This window comes from Natator depressus, chromosome 7 (assembly GCF_965152275.1).
Source record: "Natator depressus isolate rNatDep1 chromosome 7, rNatDep2.hap1, whole genome shotgun sequence".
Lineage (NCBI taxonomy): Eukaryota > Metazoa > Chordata > Testudines > Cheloniidae > Natator > Natator depressus.
The window spans coordinates 707,142-734,669 of NC_134240.1; the positions used below are offsets into that span (position 1 = coordinate 707,142).

General features: G+C 56.1%; 2 protein-coding genes across 4 annotated transcripts in view; both read left to right on the plus strand.

The window, feature by feature from the left end:
* The window catches only part of MTMR14 (myotubularin related protein 14), a 54,967-nt gene extending 36,334 nt beyond the window's left edge, over nucleotides 1-18,633 (plus strand). The window contains exons 17-19 of one of the 3 annotated variants that reach the window (XM_074957256.1): nucleotides 154-321; nucleotides 13,863-14,018; nucleotides 18,280-18,633. In XM_074957256.1, coding sequence (XP_074813357.1) covers nucleotides 154-321; nucleotides 13,863-14,018; nucleotides 18,280-18,460 — 505 coding nt within the window. In that variant the 3' untranslated portion in view covers nucleotides 18,461-18,633. Of the gene's footprint in view, nucleotides 1-153; nucleotides 322-13,862; nucleotides 14,019-16,843; nucleotides 16,971-18,279 lie in introns of those variants that run through there. The other 2 variants (XM_074957253.1, XM_074957255.1) reach the window with 2 other exon arrangements.
* An 808-nt stretch (nucleotides 18,634-19,441) lies between these two features.
* LOC141991285 (copine-9-like) overlaps nucleotides 19,442-27,528 on the plus strand; it is a 46,222-nt gene continuing 38,135 nt past the window's right edge. Inside the window, exon 1 of the mRNA XM_074959597.1 lies at nucleotides 19,442-19,556. Within this exon, the coding sequence (XP_074815698.1) occupies nucleotides 19,480-19,556 (77 nt within the window). The 5' untranslated portion in view covers nucleotides 19,442-19,479. The remainder of the gene's footprint in view (nucleotides 19,557-27,528) is intronic.

Consider the following 27,528-nt stretch of genomic DNA (forward strand, 5'->3'; position numbering starts at 1 on the left):
GCAGTTACACCTGACTAATTCGTTCTCCTGGGCTTGGAGGGAGCTGAATCTCTGTAGTCGGGGGCGGGGGAGGGGGGAATCTCTGCCCTGAGGTGGAATGGCTTCTTGCATGGGGAAGCTGACTTCTCACCCAGGGCTCCTGTTGTCCTGCAGGAGGAAGAGCCGCACATCCTCTCCCCAGACAGTGCTCTGGAGCCGGACCCCACAGTCTGAAGACAGACTGCCTTACCAGGAAGCAAAGTCCTCTAGCTCCTCCTCCTCAAACCATTCGGACACCTTCCTGAGGGTCGGAAGCAGCCCACTGGAGGTCCCGAAACCCAGGTGAGGTGCACCAGAGCAGACCATTTCTTAGCAAAATAAAGGTCAGGTTTAGGGAAAGAGAGCTGTATTCATGCTGCTCTGAAGACCTGGAGTGCAGTGGGTTCAGAGACTGAAGCTCAGAAGGGGGCCATTATCTGTATAATACAGGCCAGAGAATTGCTCCCGGTGATTTTTGCCTCGGTCCATATGCATGAATAACATAAGTGTGCGGAGGCAGAGCTGGTGGTGGCGGTCCCACCTGACCTGAACTGCATGCCAGTCTCAGCCCCGCTGATTCCGTCAGTACAGGGTCTCTGGTCTCTCCCGCCTGCATGCTCAGCTCTCCCGATGCTGGAAGTGCGCTCTGTGCTTGGCAGTGAGTGTTCAGCACGTGCACAGGAGACTTGAAGTGAAGTGTCATGTGGAGAGGGGGACGGGAACCTGCTCAAACTGAACTGCATCCATTGACATCTGAGCCTGTTCCCCTGAACCCCGGGGTGCCCATGGCAGAGGAAGATGTAATCGCTAAGAGTGGGCAGTGAGGCTTGCACAGCACAGGGGCTCAGCCTAACCTCGGGCTGCGTGATGGCTATGCTTTCCCACAGCGCAGGGGGGCGTGGTGGGAAGCTGGGGGTTTGCCAGGACACAGGCTAAAATCAAGTGAGTTGCTTTCCATAATGAAGGGCATTCTAGCAGCCTCGAGTCTGATCACTGCCTTTCTGCAGCACCAGTGAGCTGGGGTACTTGGGAGGGGAGTCTGGGGAGCAAGGGATGGAGAGGAGGAGCCTGCATGTTGAGGGACTCTGTGTGTTGAGGGCCTGTGAGGGATAAGATGTTAAGCCCTTGTTCACTATTATGTGGGGTTTCCTGCTGAGTTGTCGCTGGTGACTCCCATCACAACAGCCGCCATTTAAATTGTATTGACCTCTCCTCAATCTAGTGAAACAGAAGAAAAACAGGTAGAGCCTTTAATTGCACTTGGTGTGTGTGTGGAGTCCGTGTCACAGAGAGAAACCACTGACCGTCTCCGTAGCTAGTCTGTGCCGCAGGCGGTCATTTTGATGGTCTCGAGCTGCTGCTGCCGTTTTGTCTTGAAATGAACAGGATCAGATGACGGGAAGATAATGGCCCAAGGGGAGGGGGAAATAGCAAAGAGAAATACAGCTTCTGTCTCTTGATGGCTGCTTTTGCTTGCAACCTCCCTGCTGGAGTAACAGAGGCCCAGCGTAGCCCCTCACTGACGCTGGCTAAGCTGCCTCTCTGGTCACAGGCTCCCAGTCTGTTGTAAAAGGAGGCACTGTCTTGGCGGCTCAGCCAGACTTTTGCCTCTGTCTTATAAGAGGGGAAGGAAGAGAAACAAGGTAGGAGAAGGAAAAGTGACCCTGGGGAGGGATGACAGCAGGACCCCAGTGGTCAGGATTTAGCAGAAGCCAGTGCAGCTGATGTCCCTCCCTGGGTCTGTCTGGTAAGGATGCCTTTCCCACTCAGGGTGAACACCCAAGAGAGTCATGCTGGATTCTGCGGTCCCAAGAGATGGCCAGGCAGAGGCAGTAGCAACCAGTAGGGTAAAGTTTGTTCTGTCCATCCATCAGCCCTGCTGGTAGCTCTTTCTCTGCCCTGATAAACAATGCCCAAGAAGGGGTGGCCGTCTCATGCCGTTAACTGGGACCAAGCAGAAGCACACTGAAATTTCCACTAGGAACATTCCTCCCCTTTCTAGAGTCTTCCAGCTCATCATTATGCTGATCCGTGACTTCCCCAGGAGCCTTGAGAACTCGGAGCACAGCTCTTCTAACAGGACACGTCCTGTTCATACTGGCTCCAGCCCTGGCTGCCTCGTGGAGACATTTGTGTGTAATGGGCTGAGTTGGACTCTCGTTCCCTTGGACAATTGGAATATACAGGCTCCCGCACAAGAGCATGAGGTGGGGTGAACCGGGGCTGGACTCTGCAGTGGTAAATACTGGAGCCAGGAGCACAGAGGAGGGCATCAGTAATAAGGCTGAGGGGATCAAGACAGCTGTGTGCAGGCAGCTGGAATCTCTGCTCTCGGCCAGCAGCTCCAGCAAAGAGTAGAGATGTGCAAGTTAAGGAAGTATGGGCTAGATGAATGCACTATAAGGTGGGTAGAAAGCTGGCTAGATTGTCGGGCTCAACGGGTAGTGATCAATGGCTCCATGTCTAGTTGGCAGCCGGTGTCAAGTGGAGTGCCCCAGGGGTCGGTCCTGGGGCCGGTTTTGTTCAATATCTTCATAAATGATCTGGAGGATGGTGTGGATTGCACTCTCAGCAAATTTGCAGATGATACTAAACTGGGAGGAGTGGTAGATACGCTGGAGGGGAGGGATAGGATACAGAAGGACCTAGACAAATTGGAGGATTGGGCCAAAAGAAATCTGATGAGGTTCAATAAGGATAAGTGCAGGGTCCTGCACTTAGGATGGAAGAATCCAATGCACCGCTACAGACTAGGGACCGAATGGCTAGGCAGCAGTTCTGCGGAAAGGGACCTAGGGGTGACAGTGGACAAGAAGCTGGATATGAGTCAACAGTGTGCCCTTGTTGCCAAGAAGGCCAATGGCATTTTGGGATGTATAAGTAGGGGCATAGCGAGCAGATCGAGGGATGTGATCGTTCCCCTCTATTCGACACTGGTGAGGCCTCATCTGGAGTACTGTGTCCAGTTTTGGGCCCCACACTACAAGAAGGATGTGGATAAATTGGAGAGAGTCCAGCGAAGGGCAACAAAAATGATTAGGGGTCTAGAGCACATGACTTATGAAGAGAGGCTGAGGGAGCTGGGATTGTTTAGTCTGCGGAAGAGAAGAATGAGGGGGGATTTGATAGCTGCTTTCAACTACCTGAAAGGGGGTTCCAAAGAGGATGGCTCTAGACTGTTCTCAATGGTAGCAGATGACAGAACGAGGAGTAATGGTCTCAAGTTGCAATGGGGGAGGTTTAGATTGGATATTAGGAAAAACTTTTTCACTAAGAGGGTGGTGAAACACTGGAATGCGTTACCTCGGGAGGTGGTAGAATCTCCTTCCTTAGAGGTTTTTAAGGTCAGGCTTGACAAAGCCCTGGCTGGGATGATTTAACTGGGAATTGGTCCTGCTTCGAGCAGGGGGTTGGACTAGATGACCTTCTGGGGTCCCTTCCAACCCTGATATTCTATGATATGATTCTATGATTCCCTTGACTTGGCTCCTTACCTTGATACAGAAGCAGCTTGGATTTCCTCTCCACCCCCATGCCCTCGAAAGCCAGCTGTAAGCTCATGGCTGGGTGGCCCTAGGGAAAGGGGTGCAGTTGGCAGGGCAGCAGTTGGTCTAGTCCCCTGGCTCCAGTTACACTGCTCCAGCTCCCACTTCCCTGCTGAATCCAGCCACCCCTTGGTCCATATACAGCCTGCCTGCCTTCTCCAGGGATTGAGCTGATCACTACTGGACTAGCTGGGAGCATGGTCCAAAGACACCCTCCCAATTAGAGACTGACATGGCTGGGGCCTTCTCCTTTCCTGGAATTCCATGAATGGTGTCTGTGTGTCCTGTGGCTGGGGAAGGGAAGGGATTGCATCGCCGCACTCAGCACTGCTAATGCTTCCTCTGGCTCCGGGAATCCGGGTCACATCCAGCCACAGAGGGTCTGTCGCAATCTCCAGCTGAAGTTCTACCTGGAGATTGGGGCGAATGTACATTTGAATGCAAAATAGGCAATATTATTTCCTATATAGCATGTTTCACCAGTAGATGTCAAAGTGCTTCCCACTCATCAATGTACTTATCCCTGAGGCACAGAGAAGCTAAATGACTTGCCCTGGGTCACAGGGAAGTCCCTGGCAGAGTGGGGAATTGAACCCAGGGCTCCCGTGGCCCAGGCCAACATCCTATCCACTGACCTGTCCATCCAGCATCACTGCGCTGGAGCGAGAGGGGCATACCTGAGAGGAGAGCAAAGGGGAAGCCCTTTCCCTTGGCCCCTTATGAACAGAGTTCAGCAGCCAGATACTTGGCTGGAGTATCCTCATGGGAGCAGCTGGAGTCCATTGGCTGACCATGCTGCCAGAAATGCTCTTGTCTCTACAGCGGGAGGCTGGTTCCTGGGGAAGGTCTAAGCTGAGGAAACAACTGCACTTGACTATCTAATCCTCTGGCCATGTGGTCATGGCAACAAAATACTTAGCCCCAGCAGCAGCAGCAGGGGAGAAATGGACTGTTCCTAGTGGGCCAACAGCACTTCAAGCCGTTAATCCCCGTTGTTCCAGGTGCAGCCGGAATGGAGAGCAGAGTAATGCCGACTTGTCATGGAGGCAGGGGAAGGGCACCTGAGCAGGACACCTAAAGATTGAACGCCAGGATGACCCTTTAGGTGTTTCCACTGGGGCATCCTAGAGGGAAATGTTGCGTATGTTACACTTTGGCCAGTGTGTGGGCTCCTCCAGGGGCTGGATCACAAGAGATTTGCCCTGGAGCTTCTGTCATACTAATAATGTGATTAGTGGCCCATGACCCAGTTTAAAGGCAAAGTCAGATGTCAGGTCTCTGGCTGACAGAAAACCACTTCCCACCACATCTCTGCATAGGGTGTGCTTCCCAAACTTGCTAGGCATGTCTGTGGAGATGCCTTGGATTTATTTGCAGAGCAGGACACGATGGTCTCTCCAGCTGAATGCTTTGTGTCTAGAAAGCAACACAAGTTGCCTCTAACTCCTTGTGCCCATGTGGATTGAGCTGTAAATACAGTGCCCTTGAGCTCGTGTTTCACACTACTTCTGGGAGGAGTAGCTGGTGAAGCTGCAGCGAAGCGCAGTGTGTCTGCGTTGGGCCATTGACTCGCAAGCGCACACACATCATGACGCTGGGTTAGCAAACTGGGTAAACTTTGCCTGTGTTTGTATTGTGTCTGTTAACCAGCCCTGGTGTGCTGTGTTCGGTCGTGAGGCAAGGAATCCAGTCCCGGGGTTCTGGCGGCTGTGTGAATCACAGGAAACGCTAGCTCTAAATGCTGCTGCAGCCAGTTCAGTAATGTGCGCTGACTGCACAGAGCAGCACCCCCTGGTGTGGCTACGCAGTGGGATCTGTGGATGCTGTAGTTGGTAACCATAATGTATTCTGTTCGGCCAGCACTGGGAAATTTTTCTCACACTTGCTTTGAGGTGCTTGGTAGCTAGAGGTTTTACCATGTCTGTGCTGGGCATCTGTCATTCTCTATGTCCTAAAGGTGTCAGAAATCAGGCCCAAAACTTGCCAGGACCAGAACTGAAATACCTGACTGCAGAAGGAAATGAGGAGTTTTTCCAGAACTGAAGCTCTGATTATGCTACAAATTGAACTGATACTGTGGCTAAGAGTGTGAAGTTGCCAAGACCCTGACTGAGGTCCCAGAAGACTGGAGAAGGGCTAACATTGTGCCCATCTTTAAAAAGGGGGGGAAAGGAGGAGCTGGGAACTATAGACCAGGCAGCCTGACCTCGATACCTGGGCAGCGACAAGAGCCACGTATCAAACATTCCATGTGCGAATACCGGGAGGACAGAGGGATGATCACCAGCAGCCACCATGGATTTACCAAGAACAAACCCTGCCAAACCAGCTTGATTTCCTTCTTCGACAGGGAAACTGGTTTGGGAATGCGGTGGATATAATATACCTGGCCTTCAGCAAGGCTTTTGACACAGTCCCACAGGACATTCTGATAAGTAAGCTGGAGAAAAGCAGGCTTGACAGAACTACCGTTAAATGGATACATAATTAGTTAAATGACTGCAAACAAAGAGTAACTATTAATGGAATGATGTTGGGTTGGAGGGAGGTCTCAAGTGGGGTTCCACAGGGATCTGTTCTGGGTCCGGTGGTGTTTAACATCCTTATTAATGACCTGGATGTAGATACAGAGAGCAGACTGATCAGGTTTGCAGATGACACAAAGCTGGCAGGGGTGGGGGGAGGTTGCCAGTACTTTGGAGAATAGATCTAAAATTCAAAGGGATCTTGATAAATTGGAGAACTGTGCTCTAGAGAACACAATGACATTCAGCAAAGACAAATGTAAGGTGCTACACTTAGGGAAGAAAAACCAAATGCACAAATACAGAATGGGGGGAAACTGGCTTGGCAGCAGCACTGCTGAGAAGGATCTGGGAGTTGTGGTGGATCAAAACCTCCGCATGAGTCAACAGTGCAGTGCTGTTGCAAAAAAAAAAAAAGCAAATGCAATTGTAGGTTGCATTAGCAGAGGCATAGCATGCAAGTCATGGGAGGCGATAGTATCGTTCTGTTCAGCCCTGGTGAGACCTCAGCCGGAGTAGCGGTGTCCAACTTTGGTCACCAGTGTATAGAAAGGATGTAGAGAAACTGGAAAGGATCCAGAGGCAAGCAACAAAGATGATCAAAGGGATGGAATGCAACCCATATGAGCAAAGGCTGAAGGAACTGGGTATGGTTAGTTTGGAAAAGAGAAGGGGGGATATGATAGCAGTCTTCAGATACTTGAAAGGCTGCCACGAAAAAGATGGAGAAAAGTTGTTCTCTTTTGCCACCAAGGGCAGGACAAGAAGCAATGGGTTCAAACCATAGCATAGCAGATTTAGATTAAAGCCAAGAAAAAACTTCCCCTAACTGTAAGAACAGTAGGACAGTGGAACAGACTGCTTAGGGAGGCTGTGGAAGCTCCTTCCCTGGAGGTTTTCCAAAGGAGGCTGGATAGCCGTCTCTCTTGGATGGTTTAGACACAACAAATCATGCACCTTGGCAGTGGGTTAGACTAGCTGACCCTTGTGGTCCCTGCTAACCTGTGGGTCTGTGATTGGCATGTGGCTTATGCTGCAGGGGAATTGTGCTCATGCCGTACTGTGCTCCAGGATGCTACAGCATTAAGAAGACTGGTAATAGGTGCCTGAGATTTAGCCAATATTGTAAATGCCACTAGCTGCCAAGTGCCGCTTGCCAGCTGTTTCCATCCGAGGGCTGGAAGGGGCTGCAAGAAACCTGCCTGTCCTACCTCTGAAATCGATGCTCTAGGCTAGTTTGTGATTGTTTTAACCTTCTGAAGAGCATTAATACTTTGCAGCTGAATTTGGTGATGCTTGCACTAGTGTAAGGGTGCAGGGAAATGCAGCCTCTTCTCCAAATGGTTTATAACTACATGGACAAATGGCATATGAAGAAGGCAGAAAAGGGGTGAGATGCAAGCCAAGCAGCCAGGCTGGCTGACACAAGTCTTTGCACACTTTTTGTAGAAGAGGAGCTAGTCTTGGCTGCTCCTCTGCTGAAAGCCTCGACTCCCTCCTTGCAGGCGGAGGCTGCATGCTCAGGAAGCCAGAGAGAGCGTTCTGTGGGGAAAGGTGCTGCACGGGGAGCCATGACCTAATTAAATGGAACCATTTTAGGGTTGCAGTTGCTAGTTTGTGGCCCACCTAGGGAGCCAGCAGACTTAATCGTCCTGCTGCACTTGCGTAAAGAGACAGCCGTGCCCCTCCTCTTTATATTCTGTCTGTCTTGTCTCACTAGCCTGTCTCTTATTTCTGAGGGATTCTCCTCCCACGCGGGGGGGTCTGAGGCTCATTTTCATCCTAGTGTCCCCTCTCTGCCATCAGATGTTTGTGAGAAGAGCGCAGCTCTGATGCAGATCCTGCTATGATAGCAGATAGTTGTGTGCATCCCCTGCAGACAGCTTTGTTTCTAAATGAGTGAATCTCTCGCCCTCTTCGGACCTGAAGCTCGCATGCCACCCAGTCTCCCCTCTCCTTCTCTGTGGGGTACACTTCTGTACCCCACTGCTTGTGACAGGGGCTGCGAGACCTGCCGGCCATCCCCCTCCTCACCTGGGTGCCTGTGTTTTGGGTGTGCTTTGCACTAGGGATGTATCTCTTGTCCCTCTTTCCCAAGTGCTCTAGGGATTATTTCAGTTCTTTGACATAGTTAAAGCTGTGGGGCCAGTGCAAACCTGAATGAAATATTAAAATAAACGTGGGCTGTTGTACCCCCACCACTCACTTTCCATTTAATTAAAAACTACCCTTGGCTCGATGAGTCTGCGCAGCAGGGAGTCTCAGAATCCGGGAATCTTGCTACAGAATTTAGGTCCAACTGGGCCTTTTATTATTTATGCTTTAGGTATTGTATCAGGTGACTGCCTGACATATTCCTGTTGAACTAACATCTCAGTCTGGGATACTCGTTCTGTACGCCTGCCACCACCTCTCTTTAGTGCTTAGCCAAGAAAGAATGGATCCGTTACAGGAGAATAGGATGTTTGTAAAGCTCCTAGATGGAACATGGAGGCCCAGGAAGTCGAGACAGTTGGGAAGTAGATATTGGGGTAAGAGGAGTTTCCAAAAGTTCAACTTTGGTCATTCCATCAAAAATCAAAAGGCCATCATGGGATTTCCAGGGCCCTTACGAGCTACAGCCATGGAACTTGCTGCATTAAGGCATTATGGATGGCTGATTACAACTGGGAATAAACACTTGAAAGCCACAGTTTCTATCTGGGGTCACCAAAAGGTTAGTCTGGCAATTTACAAAAATTGTACAGCTGTCTTCCAAAAAGTGGCCATGTGTGGTTGGGTAAAAAAGATATGCAGCTGTTACCAACTTTAACTGATTTTAGCCAAGAAAACTCTTGGAGAGGAATGGCTGCTTAGACATTGGTGCTGATGGTCAGGCCTTCCCACAGGGCATGTGTGATGAAGTGGGAATGTGCTTAATGTTTTCTCTGAATACCGTGTGGGTGCCTCAGTTTCCCCTATGCATTTCTTAAGTATCTAGGTGGTGGGATAAGGGGGTGTGATTGTGGCAGAGCCCTAGAGGGCCTGTGTGATGGTGTCTGCACAGAGAATGGCCGACACCCTGTCTCCTGGCAACTGATGGCCTGGGCCCCTCCCCTGCAAGGTGCCACCTGAAGGTGTTGGAGAACAAAGAGATCAGGTGGCCTCCTGACCCGGAAGAGAGACAAAGGCCAGAAGAGGGGCTGGAGGGAGTTTCAGTTTGGAGCTGGCTGGGAAGACGGGGCGGGGGAGGCCCAGAACTGGGGTCTGGGCTCCCTGCCCCCCAAGATGGATCTGACTGAGGGGTCCTGTTCTTCATACCTACAAGCTCTGTTTTAGACCATGTTCCTGTCATCTAATAAACCTTCTGTTTTACTGGCTGGTGGAGAGTCATGGTGAATCGCAGGAAGTGGGGGGTGCAGGGCCCGGACTCCCCCACACTCCATGACAGCATGTTGCTCTACTTGTTTTATTATCCACATCCCTTTTATAAGGAAAGGAGTTGGAGGGCTATTGTAATGGAGTGGGGATGTGCCATTCAGAGTATCCAGACCAAGGTCTGCCAAAAGCCAGACGTGTACTCATGCAATGTCTGCGTCGTAGGAATATCCCAAATCCTGTAGCAATAGTTAGCAAAAGCACAAATCTGCCTATTGTAGACGGAACCTCAACCTCAAACCTGATTGCAGTGTGCAGGGCTGGCTTTCTGACTTGGAGCTTCTGGAGTGGCTAGGATCTGCTCTACAAGAGGAGAAATTGATGTCTGGAGCTGCACACTACCTAGCTTAAAAAACAAGTGTTTGGGCCACTTCTCTGGCATTCTTAGGGCTACAAACCACTGTTTCTGTTTCAGCAGAACCATAATTGGAGGGTGGCTTCCTGTCTGTCCTCTATGCCAGTTCCATTCCAATATCTTTACTGGAAGATACTGAACTTCTGAGCTCTGAACTTCTCTGTTTCCTGTACAGAGCTTTTGTGTGGCAGCACAGTAATAGCCACGTGAAATGGGAATGAGATTCTTCCTTCTGGTAAATCAGCAGCAGATGAGCCTTCAGCTAAGTAGCGAAGACCCTGACCTTAGCAAGCAGAAGGAAGAAGTTCAGATTCTGGAGGATACAGCACGAGTTGGGGGTGCAGCTGCTCTGGGGCAGGGGACAGGCAGGATGGGCCATAAGGAGACTCCACACCACTGATCCAGTTCAAATTGTATTTGTCTCCCCCTTGGCCTTGGAGTTGATGCTTTGTGCTTTCTGTTGTCTTTTTCTTTGGCCTGCAATCCTCCTTTTAAGACCTCCCGAATACAAGGGTTTTAGGCACATCCTTGCACCATTTGGACACCTTTGGTCCCCACAAGACTAAACCTAAAAGAGCAAATTGCTCCCTGGTGCAAGTGTTTTGGACATCAGAGTTCACAGCCATGAGGAGTCTGGCCCAGAATCTTCCTTGTCCACATCACAGGTGGACTTGGAGAATCCATAGACGTGCAGCCCCATTTTCCCTAGGAGCCTGCGAAGTCCTTGTGGCCACGTTGCTGTCATTCTGCTCCAGGCGTGTCCCTTCTGCTAGCCCTGGCCGGTGCTGAAGGGGGCAGTGGCCTGGACAGAATTGCATTGCTGGGCTATAACCACAACAGCTGCTGTGTAGTTAGCTCCTCACTGCCTAGAGGCTTCCAAGAAGAAGGCTGAAAAACCTGCTGTACAGGGAGACTTCAAAGCTCTACCTATTCAGCTTACCAAAGAGAGGATTTGAGGTGACCTGATCATTCTGGAAGTACCTACGTGGGGACGAGGCGTCTGATACTAGAGGGCTCTTCAGGCTAGCAGATAAAAGCACAAGATGCAATTATCTGGAAGTTGAAGCTAGCCAAATTTGGGTTCAAAATAAGATGGAAATTTTTAAGTGGGGGTGATTAACCATTGGCCCAACTTCCCAAGCGTTTGGGTGGTCGCTGTGACTCCAGGTTTGAATCTGTTCTCCCCCCCCCCCCCCCATGGCAGGCTGTACAATCTCGTTGTGGGTCTGCAGAGGCTATAGAACAAATGATTTTGGCAGAAGACCGTTCTTTACAGTCGCCCCTTGTTCTAGAGCACCTGGCACATTCCTGTCCGCCTCCAGGCAGTCTCTTCTCTTCCCTCTGCCTCCAAAACCTTGGTGTGCCATTAGTCTCGCTGCCCGGACGTCTCCTGCAGCTGGAATCATCTCACCTCGACGTGAACCTGGCCTTACTTAGCGACACCAGAGCACTCCTCTGTGTGTTCCCTGGTAACGCCCCTGCTGCACTTCATCACTGCCTCGCTCTCCCCTGCCTTACTGACCTCACGCTCAGATCCATCCTGGCTCCTCACCCTCGGCTCTTCTCTCACTAGCTGGTACCCGGCTCTCCCTTCTGTGCGTTCGCGCTGGGACTTGTCTCATCCATCTCCACCCTGGCTTCTTCTCAAACTCAGCCCCTCCAGAATAGATCTCCTCACCTTTCTGCCCAGCCCCTGCTCCTCTTGCCTGGCTCTATTGGCAGCTCTCAATGCTTCCCATAATCCTGCTGTCATTTCACATGTCCCCTCTCCCCACAGCCAATTGCGAAGTCCTCTTGCTGCTTTGTCTAGCTCTAATTCACCGTTCCTTCTCCTGCCTGCAGTGCACCCTAGCTACTGTCACCTTCCTGGGTCTGGCCTCCCTGCCTCGGATTGCCCCTTACGCCCTCCAAAGGGACAGCTGGTGTCCCCTTCCTCACCTCTTCTCTGAATTCCCATTGCCATCCTGCCTCTTGCTACAGCCTTGTCCTCACTCAGCTGCCAGCCCTCACCTGCAGTCCCACTCTCATTTCCCCTACTCCCCTTGCTTCCTGTGTCCTTCCCAATCCTCTCCCCTCTTCTGGCTCTCAGCATTGTACTATCCTCATCTGCCCAGCGTCCTCTCTTCCTTCAGATCCCTGCTCCTTTCTCTCAAGGAGATCGAATAGGGGAGGGGGAGAGTACCTCTGAACTGTGGCTCTGGGTATAAGGAGCTCCTTGGGGCTAGGGAATGGGATGTCCTTGTTATGGGTTTTCAAAGCACCATGTAAGTGTAGGCTTGGGGGAGCAAACTGGCTTCTTTACCTTTGTCTCCTAAACCTTGTGCTTCAGTGACGCCCACCTGCCACAGCAGGGAATTCTTCCCTGTAGCAAATGTCACTCCGAACCTGGCTTTCATGTTTCGACCTGTGACATCTGAGTTCCAGTGCTCACTGGAAGCATCGGAGCGGGCTCTGCTCTTACCACCAACAGCTCTTACTGCTTGGATTCATGCCCTCTTTCCTGGGAACCAGGAGATCCTTCTTCCAACCTTGAAATAGCACCTTCATTCTCCAGAAAGGGTGTCCCCATAAGCGCTTATCTGCTAGGACAGGAGTCCTCGCCAGGGGGAGAGCAGCAGAATCCCTGGAAGATCAATGAACTGGAGAGTCTGTGGACAGGGTGGCCTTGGGTCTGAGTTCTATACATCTCTCAGCACAGGCACCCAGGTAAAAGGCACGTGATAAGCTTTAACAGCCAACCTCCATTCTGGGAGAGGCCTGTGCTAATTCTGAGCCATATTAAGAAACCAGAGGTTGTCGCATTGAGAACCAAGCAAGTGTCTCTGATATAGGTGTCATGGCCTTTAACAGCTGGAGACACACTATTCTCTGCATGTACTGGTGACCTTTAAGAGTCTGGATGGTTACTGCTGGTCAAATGCAAACTCCAGCCTTTGGCAATGCCCACAGCTGCCCGAGCTCCAGGCTATGATGGCATGCTAATAGCCCAGGGATTTTTCTTCAATTCTTCCTTAGGTTGCTACTGTAAAATCAGCAAGTAAATGGCAATACCAGTTTTCTCTCCAGCTTCCCCCCCCCCCCCCAATCATGCTGTCAAACTCGGAACCACCTTCCAGGTTGCTGAGAACTCTGTGTCGTGGGCCATGTGTCTACACTGCCACGTTGCAGGGCCCAATGACCTTAGGCACTCCCGGGCGTCTGCTTGTGGAGATTGTCAGAGGAACTCCTCCAGTTCACTCATGTTTCTCTTTCTGGTAGGAGGCTGCATGCATTGAGTACATCCTCTTTCCTGGACTCCTTTTCCTGTCCTTGGGGCCTTTTGCCTAACTGCCTGCTCCTGCAGCATCCTGCTCCTGATGAGTGAATACAGAGCATCTTCATAGGTCTTCAGTTCTGGGCTCGCTGGGCACACTGGGCGCTGGTGTGGCTGCTCTACCTTCTCCCCCAAGATCAGGTGTGTTCCCTCAGGGACTTGCATTCCACTGACTGCAGAAGCAGGGCTCTCGAGGACTCTCCCAAACAGTCTCCAGTACATGAAGGCACCAGACAAGCCACATTTGTATTCTCGAAGTCCCCGCAGTTGCATTTGGATGTGTTAACAGCTGAAGTGGGCTGTGGAGGGATGCCCTTTGTGGGGCAGTGTCCATTTTTCTGGTTCTGGGGGCAGGACGTGCTGTTGCATCTTGCTGGTGGGTTTCCCGGTTCCTGCATGCATGATCCTCTGTTCCTTGCTAGCTTTGCTCTACCAGCTCACAAATGAATCTACTGCTTTCTCAGTCACAACCAGCTTGGCTTCTCCTTTTGCTTTTGGAAGGAAGGTTTGTCTTGTGCTATGTGCCAGAATCACTTGTCATCGCACCCTCACATCCAGCATCAGAACGTGATGGCACAAATGTTGGCAGTCAGCCCCACCGTGCCCACTGGCACAAGAGTTGAGCAGAAAAGCCTGTGATTGCATGACTTCACTGACTGCCCCATGTCCCCTCTCTCTTTCTGACCCAGATCAGTGGACCACTCCCTGCCTGGATCCTCCGTTTCTACAGACTTTGGCAGCTGGCAGATGGTAACAGGGTGTGGCAGTATTCAGGAGCATGCAATCCTGAGCACAGACGCCGCTCTCCCTGGCAGCTTCCCGGATGAGCTCCCTAACAGTGGCCTGTAAGTGTGCTGAGCACAGAGGATGGCTCCCTGTGCATAACAGTTGACTGGCTATGAAACTGGGACAAGCCAGAGAGCTGCATTAGCCTCAAGAATCGTTTGGGCTACCGAAGTCTCCCCTGCCTTAACGCTTATCAGAAGTGCATTCTGCCACAGAGCACTCTGAGTTAAGCCACGGCATACGCACTACCAGGCTTGCTTAGTGTTACGTGAACTGTGCCCAGCCTTGAGGCAGGGAAAGGAATCCTGGGCTCTTCATTGGAGCCATTGCGCCGTTTGGGCACAAGTTGGGAGAGAGGTTGCAGTTCTGCCATGTAACACTGAGGGGGAATGGGAGGAATGAGTCAGGCCTGTTTCTTTCCCTGGATCCCACTTAGCCTCTCCGGGTATGTCCACCCAGCAAAGAAGTACCCAGCTGGCTTGGACTCTCAGGGCTGTTCCACTGCTATGTGGATTTCTGGACTCCGGCCCGAGCCTGGAAATCGACACAGCAGTGAAACAGCCGGAGTCGGCTGGCACAGGCCAGCCGTGGGTTTTTCTTTGTTGTGTAGAGAGACCCTTTATCTCTACCATGTTTTAGAATCCTAGAACTGGAAGGGACCTTGAGAGGTCGTCTAGTCCAGTCCCTGCACTCAAGGATTCCAGACCCTCCAAAACATTTGAGCTGCTGCTTTTTTTCCCCTTCCTTCCTTCCCTCCACCCTTGGCTTGACTTACAGCTGTCCACTTGCTCATGCCATATCGGAGCATGGTTCAGTGCAAGCCACAGTGCCAGATAAACACCTGACATTCGCTTCATAGAACTGAGCCGAAGCAAACGCTTTGCCCCACAGACAGCAAGTTATTTGTGAGGGACCTTCAAAGGCATGAAATGCATTTTAATTGCAACTAAAAAATGTCAGCTGCTCTCTCTCCCTCTGAACTGTCAATCCAGTGACTGCACAGTGGCGGATGCAGTGTGCGCTGAACTGTCAGCTAATCTTTACTGCTCTCGTTTTGCAGACGTCTGCGCTGCTCTCTCCTAGCACCCTTTTAACGTGCTGCTAGTGAGGGCTTCAGGAAGCCTCCTAAAATGGGAGGAGGTGGAGGGTTGGAGACCTGGAAAACACGTTTCTTTTGAGACAAACTCTCCGTGCGACCAGCCCTGTTTGATGAAATGTGACCATCTATTGTCCTGCAGGCCAGAACCACAGCAGCAGCTTCTGTACCTTCCTGCACTGCCAGAAACCCTGGGAGGGATGCTGGGCATGACCTCAGAAAGGCATCTTCAACCACACAGGGTGGTGACAAGTCCTCCTTTGCGAGGAGCACTCTGTGTGGCTCTGAGATGTGATTGACAGGCAGGAAGGGGTGGGAGGAGAAATCTTGAAAGACCTAGTGTCAATGAATGACCATTTGAAGGTACAACTTAATTCATGTCTGTCCTTTGGTGAGTCGTCCCCTCCCCCCCGGGCTAGGGGTAGCTGCAGTGTCTGGGAATGGGTAGCACTAACCAGAGTGAGCCTCAGCTGCAGTCCCACATTAAGTCCTAGGTGGGTCTGGCCTCAAGACAGCTCAGTCTCCTGGAAGTGTTGCCTCTGGTTTGGGATTTCAGTGTGAAGAGTCACTAGCTCCAGAGCTGTGACTTGTGGGTCCTGGCAGCATCCCTCTGCTGCAGTGACAGGTCTGCACCTGGAATCTGGAGCATGTGAAGTGCTCAGAGTGTAACTTCTGGGCCAAGCCAGGCCAAGGGCAATGGACAAGGGAGAATTGCTTATTTCCTCAGATTTGTATAATTGATTAACCACCGCTACCCCCAAAATACTCACAACTGACACCGTGGCCCTGATGTCCAGCTGCCTTGGGTTTCCATGGCTTTCAGACCCGTAACCTACTTAACCTCCACCTGGTGGGGCTAGACTGGCCATCTGGAATGGTCTACCTCTGGGTCAAGTGGGGTAATCCAGGTGACTTCTCCAAACCTGATCTGGGGTTCAGGTCCTTACCTTCTCTGCTGAGTAGCAGCCATTGTTGGGAACAGTTGCAGCTGTCTCTTAGTTCAGGATACAAACGAGTTTCCATTTTAATTCCCTCTGGGTATGGAGCTTGCACCTGATGGGCTGAGCTTTCGCAGGCTTGCTCTCTGCTGACAGGACATTTTCCAAAGAGTCGTTACTCAGACTCTGTTGTGGGCCTCTACCACAAAGGCTCCAGTTTGGAGTTTTGGCCTGGACATAGTCTTGTCTCATGCCCTGCATCCTCTTGCCCCCTTAGCTGGGGTTTAAACTTCCCGTGAAGCTTTAACATCTCTGCAGTATCGAAGCCTACCCTCTATATGATGACAAACCTGGGGGCCTGGCTGAAAGCCTGCCTCAGCTCTTTGACTGCTCATCAGTGGCTGTGTACATGACTTAGTCTGCAGCACTAACAAGCATTAGTTGACCTCTCTGTTGAAGGAAACCAGGCCACCTTTTTTTCCTTCAGAAATAAACGGGGAATCTAAATATGAAGCAGTGCAGTAAAGCTACGCAGGTAAGCAGCTGAAAGTTGGGAGGTAAATACACGACCAGGCTAGATGCACAGCCAAAGATGTGCCCTTGTTTCTGTGCTGCATGAGACAGTCTGATTATCTGAACACTAGGAGACTTTTATTTGTCATATAAATATGTAATTTTTTTTTAATTTTAAGAAGTTGCCTTAATATCCTGTGCCACGGAGTTCCACAGGCTAACATATTTCCTCTGTATCTGTTAAGTGTGTTGCCTCCCAGCATGCCCTCCTGCTTGGCTTTTAGAAAAGTAACTAGCAGCCTAGTTGGCTGCCTCAGTATCACTTGGTGTTTTTAAGCCTCCCACCAGATCTCCCCTCTTGCTGCTGTTTCCGGACGAATGCTGTTGGCTGTGGGTGGTTAACACTTCCACTCACTAACTGTGCCAGGGGAGAGCCAGCCAGGCGCTAGCAAGAATCAAGGGACGTCTCTAGAGGAAGGTTTGTGCTCTGCCCTTGGCATAACCTTTGCAGAATGTCTTATTCTCTCCGGGAACCACAGCTCCATTGGTGGAGACACAGCAAGGACTGCTTCAATCCTAAACCCTAGAACAGCTGCCTTTGAACTGTAATCACTCTCATCTGGAATATCCTGTTATCTTCTCTCTCCTCCCCCGACCTGAAACTGTACCTAGAGCAGCTGGAGCGGAGAGCAGGTCCCAGGGGAACCAGGCCCTGCTCTAGGAGAGTGACGCAGACACAGCATAGGTTGCAGTGGAACAGATGTGAAAAATCTCTTCACTCTAGTGATTGTGGCTGGAACCCTCGGGGATTTCATCCCCTCACCCACCTCCCATAATCCAACCTAGCTTATCCCGTGCTCGGAGCTGGCTGTACGAGGACGGGAGATGAGAGGGGCAGAAGAAGTGGGAAATACGCAAAGATCACTAAATGTTATCACTGTAATCGTCAGTCCAGAAGGATCCCAATGCACCCAACTGCAGCTCACTGCAGAGGAAGTGAAGCTTAGTAGTATCCACTTAAACTGCATGCGGGACCCACTTAGGCTGAAATTTGGCCAGCATCCAGGGTCAAATCTGACCTGTGAACTCAGAAATGAAGTGTACCATTTTCCTCAGAAACTGCTTCTAAGGGCCTCGCAGATGCGGGCAGGAGGAGCAAAAAGTGAGGTATTGGCAAGGGACAAAATGTGGCTGGGTGAGACTTGGAGCTACACCCAGGCTCTGCCAGACGCTGGGAGCTGCAGGCCCAGCTCTTGGCCCATCCGCGGCAAAGCCAACAGCTGAGGCCAGCGTGGACCAAGGGAGACAGTTTGTGATGCTGTCGGCTGGGGGGTCTGGGACTGTTGTAAAAACGAGGGATGTGATGGAGGGGGTTTGGGTGGGGGAGGGAAGCAGAGAGAAGGGCTGGTTCTGCTGCCTTCATATGGGGGAGAACGCAGCACTGTGGCCCAGGTGCTGGAGAGCTGGGGCTTGGAACCTTGAGACGAGGCTGGCATGGGGCCAGGACACCAGCCCGGATCCCCTACCCTAGCACCAGCTGCCAGGGACTGGTTAGGTTCTACCTGGGAGAACTAGTTACTTTCTGCTGCTAACTCCCTGGCTTGGAGCTGTCTGGTGTTAGCTGGCAGGTTGCAGCCAGACTCGGTCGGGGGCTGTGGAGTTCCTGCCTTGCTGGGGGAAGGGCTGCTGTGTACCCACGGTGGGGTACAGCTGGGGCTAGCTAGCTAGCTCCAGGGAAGGCTGCTGCTGACCCCTCCCCCTTCTGTCTTGCAGGCTGGTGCCAGTGGCAGGCCGAGAGTCCCGGCTGGAGGAGGTGCGCTCTGCTTTCCTAGCCACCTACAGCAGCACCATTGGCCTGAAGGCTGTGCCATCCAGTCCCGCCGGAGCCCTGGGGGGCCTGCTGGAGCAGTTTGCACGGGGCGTTGGACTGAGAGGAAGCAGTAGCACCCTCTGAACACGTTGTACACCTTGGACTGGCTCCTATGTGTGTCCAGCAGCAGAAGGAACCTAAAAGACATGCAAGTGGCAGAGCTGCCCCTTGGGCCTGTCCTGCGGCCTGCAGCAGGGGCTCTGCCCCCGGGCCAGCCCTGACTGGTTGTGACAGCCCTTTTCAGTAAAGGCATCTGCACCCCTGCCTTTGCCCTGCCTCTGGTTTCGGGCCGTGGCAGCAGTTGGGGAGAGGGGGGGCCTTGGGTGGTGGGTGCTTCTGTTTGCTTAGCATCCCCTGTCGTCTGAGTGGGACCTGAGCCTGGTGGCTGGCTGGCAGATGATCTTTGCCTGAGTCTGCTTAGGCCATCTTGGCCACTAGGCTGAGCTCAGGCCGGATCCTGGCAGCAGGGCTGTGTGCCATGGAGCATATGGACGTGGGCAGGGCTGCAAATGGGGGTGGGGGGTAAGTAGCCCCTGGCTCGATCTGGCTGGCACTGTGGGGCCAGGGGGTGCGTCCTGTGCAACACCACTCACTGACCTTGTGCCTGGCTGCCCCTCCATCCCGCCAGGAGAGCCGGGGTTCTGCTCCTACCCCCGGCTTCCCCAGCAGCCGGGGCCTGGGCCTGCCCCTCCCCTCGTGCCCGGTGCGGGGTCCCGGCCCTTTGCCCCCCCACCAGCGGCCCACGTGCCCGGTGCGGGGGTGTGAGTGGGCAGCCCTGCCCGGGGCCGGTTCTGGGCCGCCTGGGGTCCGGGTGGAGTCCCCGGGGGGCGCCTCGGTGGAGCTGTCACTAGGCGCGGGCGCTGCGGAGCGCGGCGGGCTCCCCGGGGCCGGTCCCTGCGCCGGGCGGGGAGGGGGCCGCGGCCAGACGCGCTGCGCCGGGCGAGCGGAGCGGACGCAGGCGGGGGCGGAGGCAGGGCGCCCGCGGGAGGCTCCGGCTCGGCGCACGGACCTGCCCGGGGCCGCCGCCGCTTCCCCGCCCGTGGAGCCCGCCCCGCGCCTGCCTCAGCGCGGCGCGCCCGGAGCGCAGCGAGCCGGCAGCGGGGATGGCGTCTCCGGGAGCCCTGGAGCCGGCGCCCGCCAGCGTCCCGGCCACCAAGCTGGAGCTCACCGTCTCCTGCAGGTGCGGGGCCGCGGGCAGCGCCGGGCGCGGGCGGGAGCCTCCGGCAGCCGGGGCCGAGCCACACCTTCCCTCCTCGGCACGGCGCGGGTCCGTCGGGGAAGGGGCGCGGGGCGGGCAGCGTGGAACGGGCTCCTTGGCCAGAGGGACTGTCTGTGAGCGTGCAACGCATGCCCGTCGCGTGTGGGGGATAGTGTGTGAGCGTGCAACGCATGTCCAGCGTGGGATAGTGTGGGAGCATGCGACGCATGTCCATCGTGGGGGGGACAGTGTCTGATTGTGCAACGCATGCCTATGTGTGAGTGTGCAACGCATGTCCATTGTGTGTGGGGGACAGCGTCTGAGTGTGCAACGCATGCCCATCGTGTGTGTGGGAGACAATGTGTGAGCGTGTCCATTGTGTGCGGGGGATAGTGTCTGAGCATGCAGTGCAGGTCCATCATGTGTGGGGGGATAGTGTGTGAGCGAGCGACACATGTCCATCATGTGTGTGTGAGACAGCATCTGAGTGTGCAACGCATGCCCATCGTGTGTGTGTGGGACAATGTCTGAGCATGCAACTCATGTCCAGTCGTGTGAGCGTGGGACAGCGTGTGAGCGTGCAACACATTCCCATCGTGTGGGGGGGACAGAGTGTGAGTGTGCAACACATGTCCATCATATGTGTGTGGGGACAGCATGTGAGCATGCAACGCATGTCAATTGCGTGTGTGTGATGGCGTTTGAACATACAATGCATGACCAACGTATGTAGGGGAGACAGCATATAAGCGTGCAATGCATTGCCATTGTGTGTGTGGCAGACAGCATGTGAGTGTGCAATATATGCCCATTGTGTGTGTAGGACAGTGTGTGAGCGTGCAACACATGCCCATTGTGTGTGTAGGACTGTGTGAGCGTGCAAGGCATGCCCATTGGGGGGACAGCATGTGAGTGTGCAACACATGCCCATTGTGTGGGGGGGACAGTGTGTGAGCGTGCAACGCATGTCCATTGTGTGTGGGGGACAGCATGTGAGCGTTCAACAAATGCCCATTGTGTGTGTGGGGGACAGCATGTGAGCGTTCAACAAATGCCCATTGTGTGTGTGTGAGACAGTGTGTGAGCATGCAATGCATGGCCATTGGGGGGGACAGTGTGTGAGCGTGCAATACATGCCTGTCGTGTATGCGTGGGACAGCGTGTGAGTGCAGCACATGCCCATCGTGGGGGGCAGTGTGTGAGTGTGTAACACGTCCATTGGGGGGGATAGTGTGTGAGCATGCAATGCATGTCCCCAGTGTGTGTGGGGGACAGCGTGTGAATGTGCAACACATGCCCATGGTGTGTGTGTGTGTGACAGCATGTAAGCGTGCAGCGCTTGCGACTGTTTATGTGTGGGGCAGCGTGTGAGCATGCAATGCATTTCCATCGTGTGTTCATGTGCAATAGCATGCGAGTGTGCATGCATGTGACTCTGGGCGTGCAATGCATGCTCGCCATGTGTGTGCATCGGACACGTAAATGTGCAGTCCATTCCCATCATGTGTTCGTGTGCAACAGCATGTGAGCAACGTATGCCCATTATGTGTGTGCATGGGATGGCATGTGAGTGTGCAATGAGTGTGACGGCAAGTGAGCATGTAACACATACACAGTGTGTGTGCATGTATATGACAGCGTGTGAGTGTGCAACACATGGCCATTGTGTGTGTGTGCATGGGAAGGCATGTGAGCATGCAACACATGTCCATCATGTGTTCACGTGCAACAGCATATGAGCGTGCAAAGCATGTTCATCATGCACGTGTGTATGATGGCATGTGAGTGTGTAATGCCCAGCCACCCAGTGCACATGGGGAGTGTGTGAGTGTGCAATGCATGCATGCATGCCTGCTGTGTGTGCATGTGAGCACATATGCATGTCTGCTAGGTGTGCATAGAGTGGGTGTATGTGAGCGTGTGCCTGCTGTGTGTGCAGGGGATAGTGTGTTTGAGCGAACATGCAGCAAACTTGCTCTTCAGTGATTATTTCCTCTTAACCCCCCAATGTAAATGCAGCTTTCGTGCTGTTTGCTGGTGTGAGCGACACCCTAAGCCCTCAGCCCCGCTCAGTGAGACTTCGTCGGCAGGACCGTGGTGCAAGGGCTGTGTAGGAGACTGTTCCCTCTGGTCCTGCTCGGGGAAGAGCCTGGCCTGCCCAGGATAGGGCTGGCCCATGCCCCGTACGCCCCCCCATCACTCGCTCTCACCCAGTGCCTCTCCCCTGGCAGGTCTCCGTAGACTCAGGCCCAGGCAAAGACAACAGCTGAGGTTCTTCCCAGTGGCTCCCTAGCTTGCAGCTTGGGAGTCCCACCCAGCGGGTCCGTGGCAGGCTGCCCCAGAGCCCCGGGCAGGCCACAGGTTCCTAGGGCCCGTGGGGTGGTACCAGGACAGCGAAGGCGGCTGGGCGGGCAGGTGGAAGCCCTGGCCATGCCAGAAGAGTGCGCCCAGCAGTGCAGCCGGCAGCTCGCTGGGCACCGCCCGAATGCCAGGCTAACCACGTCCGCGCAGGCTGGGGGCCCCTTGACTGTTCTGCCCTGCGCTCCGGAATTGCTGTGGGCGGGCCTGGCCCCCCGTGCTGTCTCCTGGGAACGAGCTGGGGGAAGGTCCGTGCGGAAGAGCGGGCGGTGTCCCTGGCTGCACATGGCTCCATGGGCAGCGTTTGCTCACGTTCCCGCCACGTCTCCAGAGTGCCCCTGGTTCTGACCCCAGCCCAGGGTTTGGATGGGACAGAAGGCGCTTTCAGGGCTGTCTGGCTCCAAAGAGAGGCAGAGTGGGCTGCCGGAGGGCAGGGGACACACCCCTTTGCACGGGCAGAGCCGTCGGGTGTCCTGGGGAACACGCCCGCTCTGTGCAGGGGCCAGATGCCCGAGCTCTGGCTCCTGTTCATGTTCATCGCTGGTTTTCAGCTGGGTCTGTCTGACAGCACCGTGTGCTCACCAGGGGTTTGGTGAGGCAGGGCCAAGGTACGAGGGGGCTGGGAAGCGGCACCGTCTGCCCGGCTCCTCGCCAGGGGAGGCTGAGGGGTTACTGGGCCTGTGTGCACCCCTGGGATCCCAGCGTGACTGGTGCGAGGGGACGCCCCAAACCAGGGAAATGAACCGAAGAATTGCGACCCCTCGAGGCTCCGGTTAGGAGTAGGCCTGCAGGGGTGCTGGTGCCTGGCTGCTGCAGCCTTCGGTGCGTGGACGGGGAGAAGCGCCTGGCTGCTGGCGAGGCTGCCTGCTCCTCTGCCTCCGGCAGCCGCAGAGCCAGGCCTGTGATGGGCTCGGAGCAGACGGAGACCCGCACCCCCTCCTGCGGGAGCAGGGGCTAACTCTCTGCTCTCGAAGGGCAGCGAGGAAGCTCTCGCCCCTGGAGGCGGGGGCATGGGCCGGATCAGCAGGGATGGCTCTCTCACATCGCCCTGTGCTTTGGGGGGGCGAGATGCAGAAATGGCATCCTCTCCCCAAGGGAGGCGTGTCTGCTCTTTACAGCTGTTCTGAGGCTGGCAGTTGTTGCTTCTGATCAGCCAGGGGAGCTCTCTGGACCAAGAGAGCTCCGCTCTGCACCGAGCGCAAGGCTGTCGCCCCAGCTTCTCAGCTTTCCCCGGGCCTCACCAGATCACCTCCCTAAGGAAACGATCTGCTGGGCCTGGCCCTGGCTTCCAAAGGCTTTGGGCCCTTTCCTCTCTGCATGGCCATGTGGGGCGCTGGAACAGTTTGTAGGGGGGGCTGAGAGCCATTGAACCAAACTGCAAAACCTGGATATGATGGAAACCCCTTCAAGCCAGGGGGTCAGGCAGCCCCCCCTGCCCCCCCCCACAGCTCCAGCATCTCTGTAGCCATAGCTTGAAGCCTGCTCTCAGATGTCTGCTCTTTCGCTGCCATGGGCATGGACATGTCAGACCTATAGGGATTGAGGATGGGGAGCGGAAGGAGGCCAGGTAACAATCCTTGGAGCTGTCGCTTCTGTGTCTCCTTCCTCATGACCTCCTGTGTAGGGTGTGACCTGAGCTCAAATGGTTGGTCCCTCTTCGCCCTTTGCCACCTCCCTCTGACAGACCCAGCTGCTCCTGGCAAGTCCAGGTGACTTGTGCAGAACTCCCCTTTCCCTCACCTGCCCGTCCATCCTCAGACTGATCCGGGACGCGCCCGTTTGGAGGCCCTGTTGCAAACAAATATGAAGGAACAGTGAGAATTTTGGAAGTGTTGCAGGGAGGGGCCTGGGCGTGTCTGTGCTGGGATAGGCCAGGGACCCTTAGTGTTTTACAGCCTCCATGCCTGGCACGGGGCTGGCAGCTGGTCTGAGGGTCTCTAGTGAGCTGGAACCCAGGCCAAAAGGGCTCCTTCTCGAGCCAAACAATCTTCCCTTGTGTGGCTCTGCCCAGCAGAGTGTTACACACCCTTGGGTCCTGCTCCACTGGCCTGGGCCGTGTTCCCAGCGGAGGTGGGGAAGAGTGGAGGAAACCCTCTGTTCTGGCTGAGTTCCTGGGCAGGCCCAGGGGGGTGGGGGGCTCAGACCCCCTGGGACCCTGGCCTGGAACCAGGCAGGGCAGAGCCCTGCTCTGAATGTGCCACCAGCCTCGGGCTGGGGTGTCTCCCATTCCTGGTGAGAGCAGGTGTCATGGGGCACAGGAGAGAGCTCGGAGGGTTTGATAGCAGCCTCTGGTGCTTTTCAGCGTCAAACTCTACGCAGCCAGGAATGATCAAAGTGCGGCGGCGGCTGCTGTTTCAGGGGGTGGGGGGAGCAGCCCCTGGCACCCGCTCACTCAGTCAGGCTGCTCAGACCCTGCTAAGTCTCTTTTCTTCTCACTGTGCCTCCCCCGGCCCATCTCTCCGTTGCGGACACTCCCACGCCGGGGTGCAACGGCCGCTCAGCCATCACCAAGTGCGCTAGTAAACGGGCTGCCTGTCACGTTCGATCACCGTCTGGGCCAGAGACGCTGTTTCTTCCTCACCCCATTCAGCTTGCCGACCCTGCCTCCCCCCAGAGCGCGCTCTGCCAGCGGGAGCCTGCTTCTCGCAGAGCCATGCCAGTGCAGCCCCCTCCCTGCACGGCCCTGCTGCTCTCCAAGCACCTGCTTCCCAGCACCGGCTCGCGTCCCTGTGGGTCGGCCCCCCGGGCTCACCTGCACAGCCCTCCTCAAGCCCCGCCCTGCAGCGAGCCCCACAAGAAACAGGGCCCTGAGGCTCGCCAGCGATGGCCCCTCAGCTGGTGACTGACAACAGAAACCCATGTCCCTGGAGTCCCTGGGCCCTGTCACTCAGCTGGGCCTGGTGCTAACCCCTCTAGCCCCGTGATCCCCCCTTTCCTCCTCTTACACACACTGATTGTGTGTTGGGAGCTCTTCAGGGCAGGGACCTTCGCTGTGTGTGCAGCGCCCAGCAATGGGGCCCAGACCCGGGATGTGGGTGCAAGGCCTCTCCCTGCTCTGCACCCTCGGCCTTGGCACACCCCAGGGCTCCCGGGGGTAGAGTGACCATACGTCTCGTTTTGGCCAGGACAGTCCCTTTTTTAAGCCCTGTCCCAACTTTTTTGGCAAAAGTGGGCATTGGTCCCGTTTGTTCTTGCCGACTAGATCAGTTTGCAAGAGCAAATGGGACAAATGTCCACTTTTGTCAAAAATGTGGGGTGCGGTGCAAAGGAACATGGGGGGGGGGCCGAGCAGCGACCCCAGCCCAGTGCAGGGGGGCAGGCAGGGCTGGAGTGAGCGGCGACCCCAGCCCGGTGCAGGGGGGCAGCCAGGGCTGGAGTGAGCGGCGACCCCAGCCCGGTGCAGGGGGGCAGCCAGGGCTGGAGTGAGCGGCGACCCCAGCCCGGTGCAGGGGGGCAGCCAGGGCTGGAGTGAGCGGCGACCCCAGCCTGGTGCAGGGGGGCAGGCAGGGCTGGAGTGAGCGGCGACCCCAGCCCGGTGCAGGGGGGCAGGCAGGGCTGGAGTGAGCGGCGACCCCAGCCCGGTGCAGGGGGGCAGCCAGGGCTGGAGTGAGCGGCGACCCCAGCCCGGTGCAGGGGGGCAGGCAGGGCTGGAGTGAGCGGCGACCCCAGCCCTGTGCAGGGGGCAGGCAGGGCTGGAGTGAGCGGCGACCCCAGCCCTGTGCAGGGGGCAGGCAGGGCTGGAGTGAGCGGCGACCCCAGCCCGGTGCAGGGGGGCAGGCAGGGCTGGAGTGAGCGGCGACCCAAGCCCAGTGCAGGGGGGCAGGCAGGGCTGGAGTGAGCGGCGAGCCCAGCCCGGTGCAGGGGGGCAGGCAGGGCTGGAGTGAGCGGCGAGCCCAGCCCGGTGCAGGGGGGCAGGCAGGGCTGGAGTGAGCGGCGACCCCAGCCTCGCTTGAGGAGGAGGGCTTGGGCAAGTGGGGAGGCCAGCCCTGTGGGGCGGGGGGGGTGCAGTGTCCTGTTTTCCTTTTGGGGAGATATGGTCACCCTACCCAGGAGCATCCCTGGCACTGCACCCAGGGGGGCTGTTCCCACTCAGCTGCTCGTGCCTGTTACCGGGTAGAGTCCCCAGTCCCCAGCCAGAGTCAGCGCGGCCCGCAGGACTCCCGGCCGGGCCGGAGAGAGCATCCCCCAGCAGGGCCGCCTGCGAGCTGCGTCTGGCGGAGTCATGCTCCCGCAGGGGCTGAGCAATCGAACCGCCCCTGGCACCAGCACCCGCCCCCTGCGCACAGGTGGGTCCCAGACTCCTCCCTTCCCGCGGGCTCTGGCCTGGGGCTGCGGCCCGGGGGCCGGCACCCGCCAGCCGTGAAGCTCTGATGCCTGATGTTTATGCTGAAGGCATAAAAAGGAGCCCAAAGGGACGGGTTCGCTGGCTGTGGCAGGTAACGCGGGTCCCTTGCGGCTTTGCAGCTGCCTGGCGTGGGCTTGCTGGGAAAGAATGAAACCCCGGGGATGGGGAAGCCGGGAGCTGCCCCCCAGCCAGCCCCCTGCCCCGTCCCCCCACAGCGCCCCCTGCTGGGAGCCCCCCAGAGCCACCCCCTGCCCTGCCCCCCACAACGCCCCCTGCTGGGAGCCCCCCAGAGCCACCCCCTGCCCCGCCCCCACAGCACCCCCTGCTGGGAGCCCCCCAGAGCCACCCCCTGCCCTGCCCCCCCACAGCACCCCCTGCTGGGAGCCCCCCAGAGCCACCCCCTGCCCCGCCCCCACAGCGCCCCCTGCTGGGAGCCCCCCAGAGCCACCCCCTGCCCCGCCCCCCCACAGCGCCCCCTGCTGGGAGCCCCCTAGAGCCACCCCCTGCCCCGCCCCCACAGCGCCCCCTGCTGGGAGCCCCCCAGAGCCACCCCCTGCCCTGCCCCCCCACAGCGCCCCCTGCTGGGAGCCCCCTAGAGCCACCCCCTGCCCCGCCCCCACAGCGCCCCCTGCTGGGAGCCCCCTAGAGCCACCCCCTGCCCCGCCCTCCCACAGCGCCCCCTGCTGGGAGCCCCCTAGAGCCACCCCCTGCCCCGCCCCCACAGTGCCCCCTGCTGGGAGCCCCCCAGAGCCACCCCCTGCCCTGCCCCCCCACAGCGCCCCCTGCTGGGAGCCCCCTAGAGCCACCCCCTGCCCCGCCCCCACAGCGCCCCCTGCTGGGAGTGCACCGTGGCCACGGCCATGCTGGTTTCTTGCCATGGTTTGTAACGTGTGGATGATTCTGTTTGTTTGAAGAGCCGCCTCGGAGGGTGGTGGCTGACGGGGAGCTGAGGGCTGGGCTCCCCGCGCCTGGGCACGCCTGGAGCCCCTCCGGGCACAGGGAACAGCTGCGTTTCCTCCCCGCCCTGCACAGAGCAGACGCTTCACCCGGAGGCCCCAAGGGGAGATACAAGCAGAGACAGGACCCCAGGGCAGCCTAAACAGCCAGCGCTGGGGCTGCAGGGTCAGGGCAGCCCCAGCTAGTAACCGTCCCCTGGCTGCCTGTGACTTTGCCTGCCCCACTGAGTCCCCTCTGTGCCCCCACACCGCCCAGGGTGCTCCAGCCCCTTGCCGGGCTGGACTCCCCACTGGA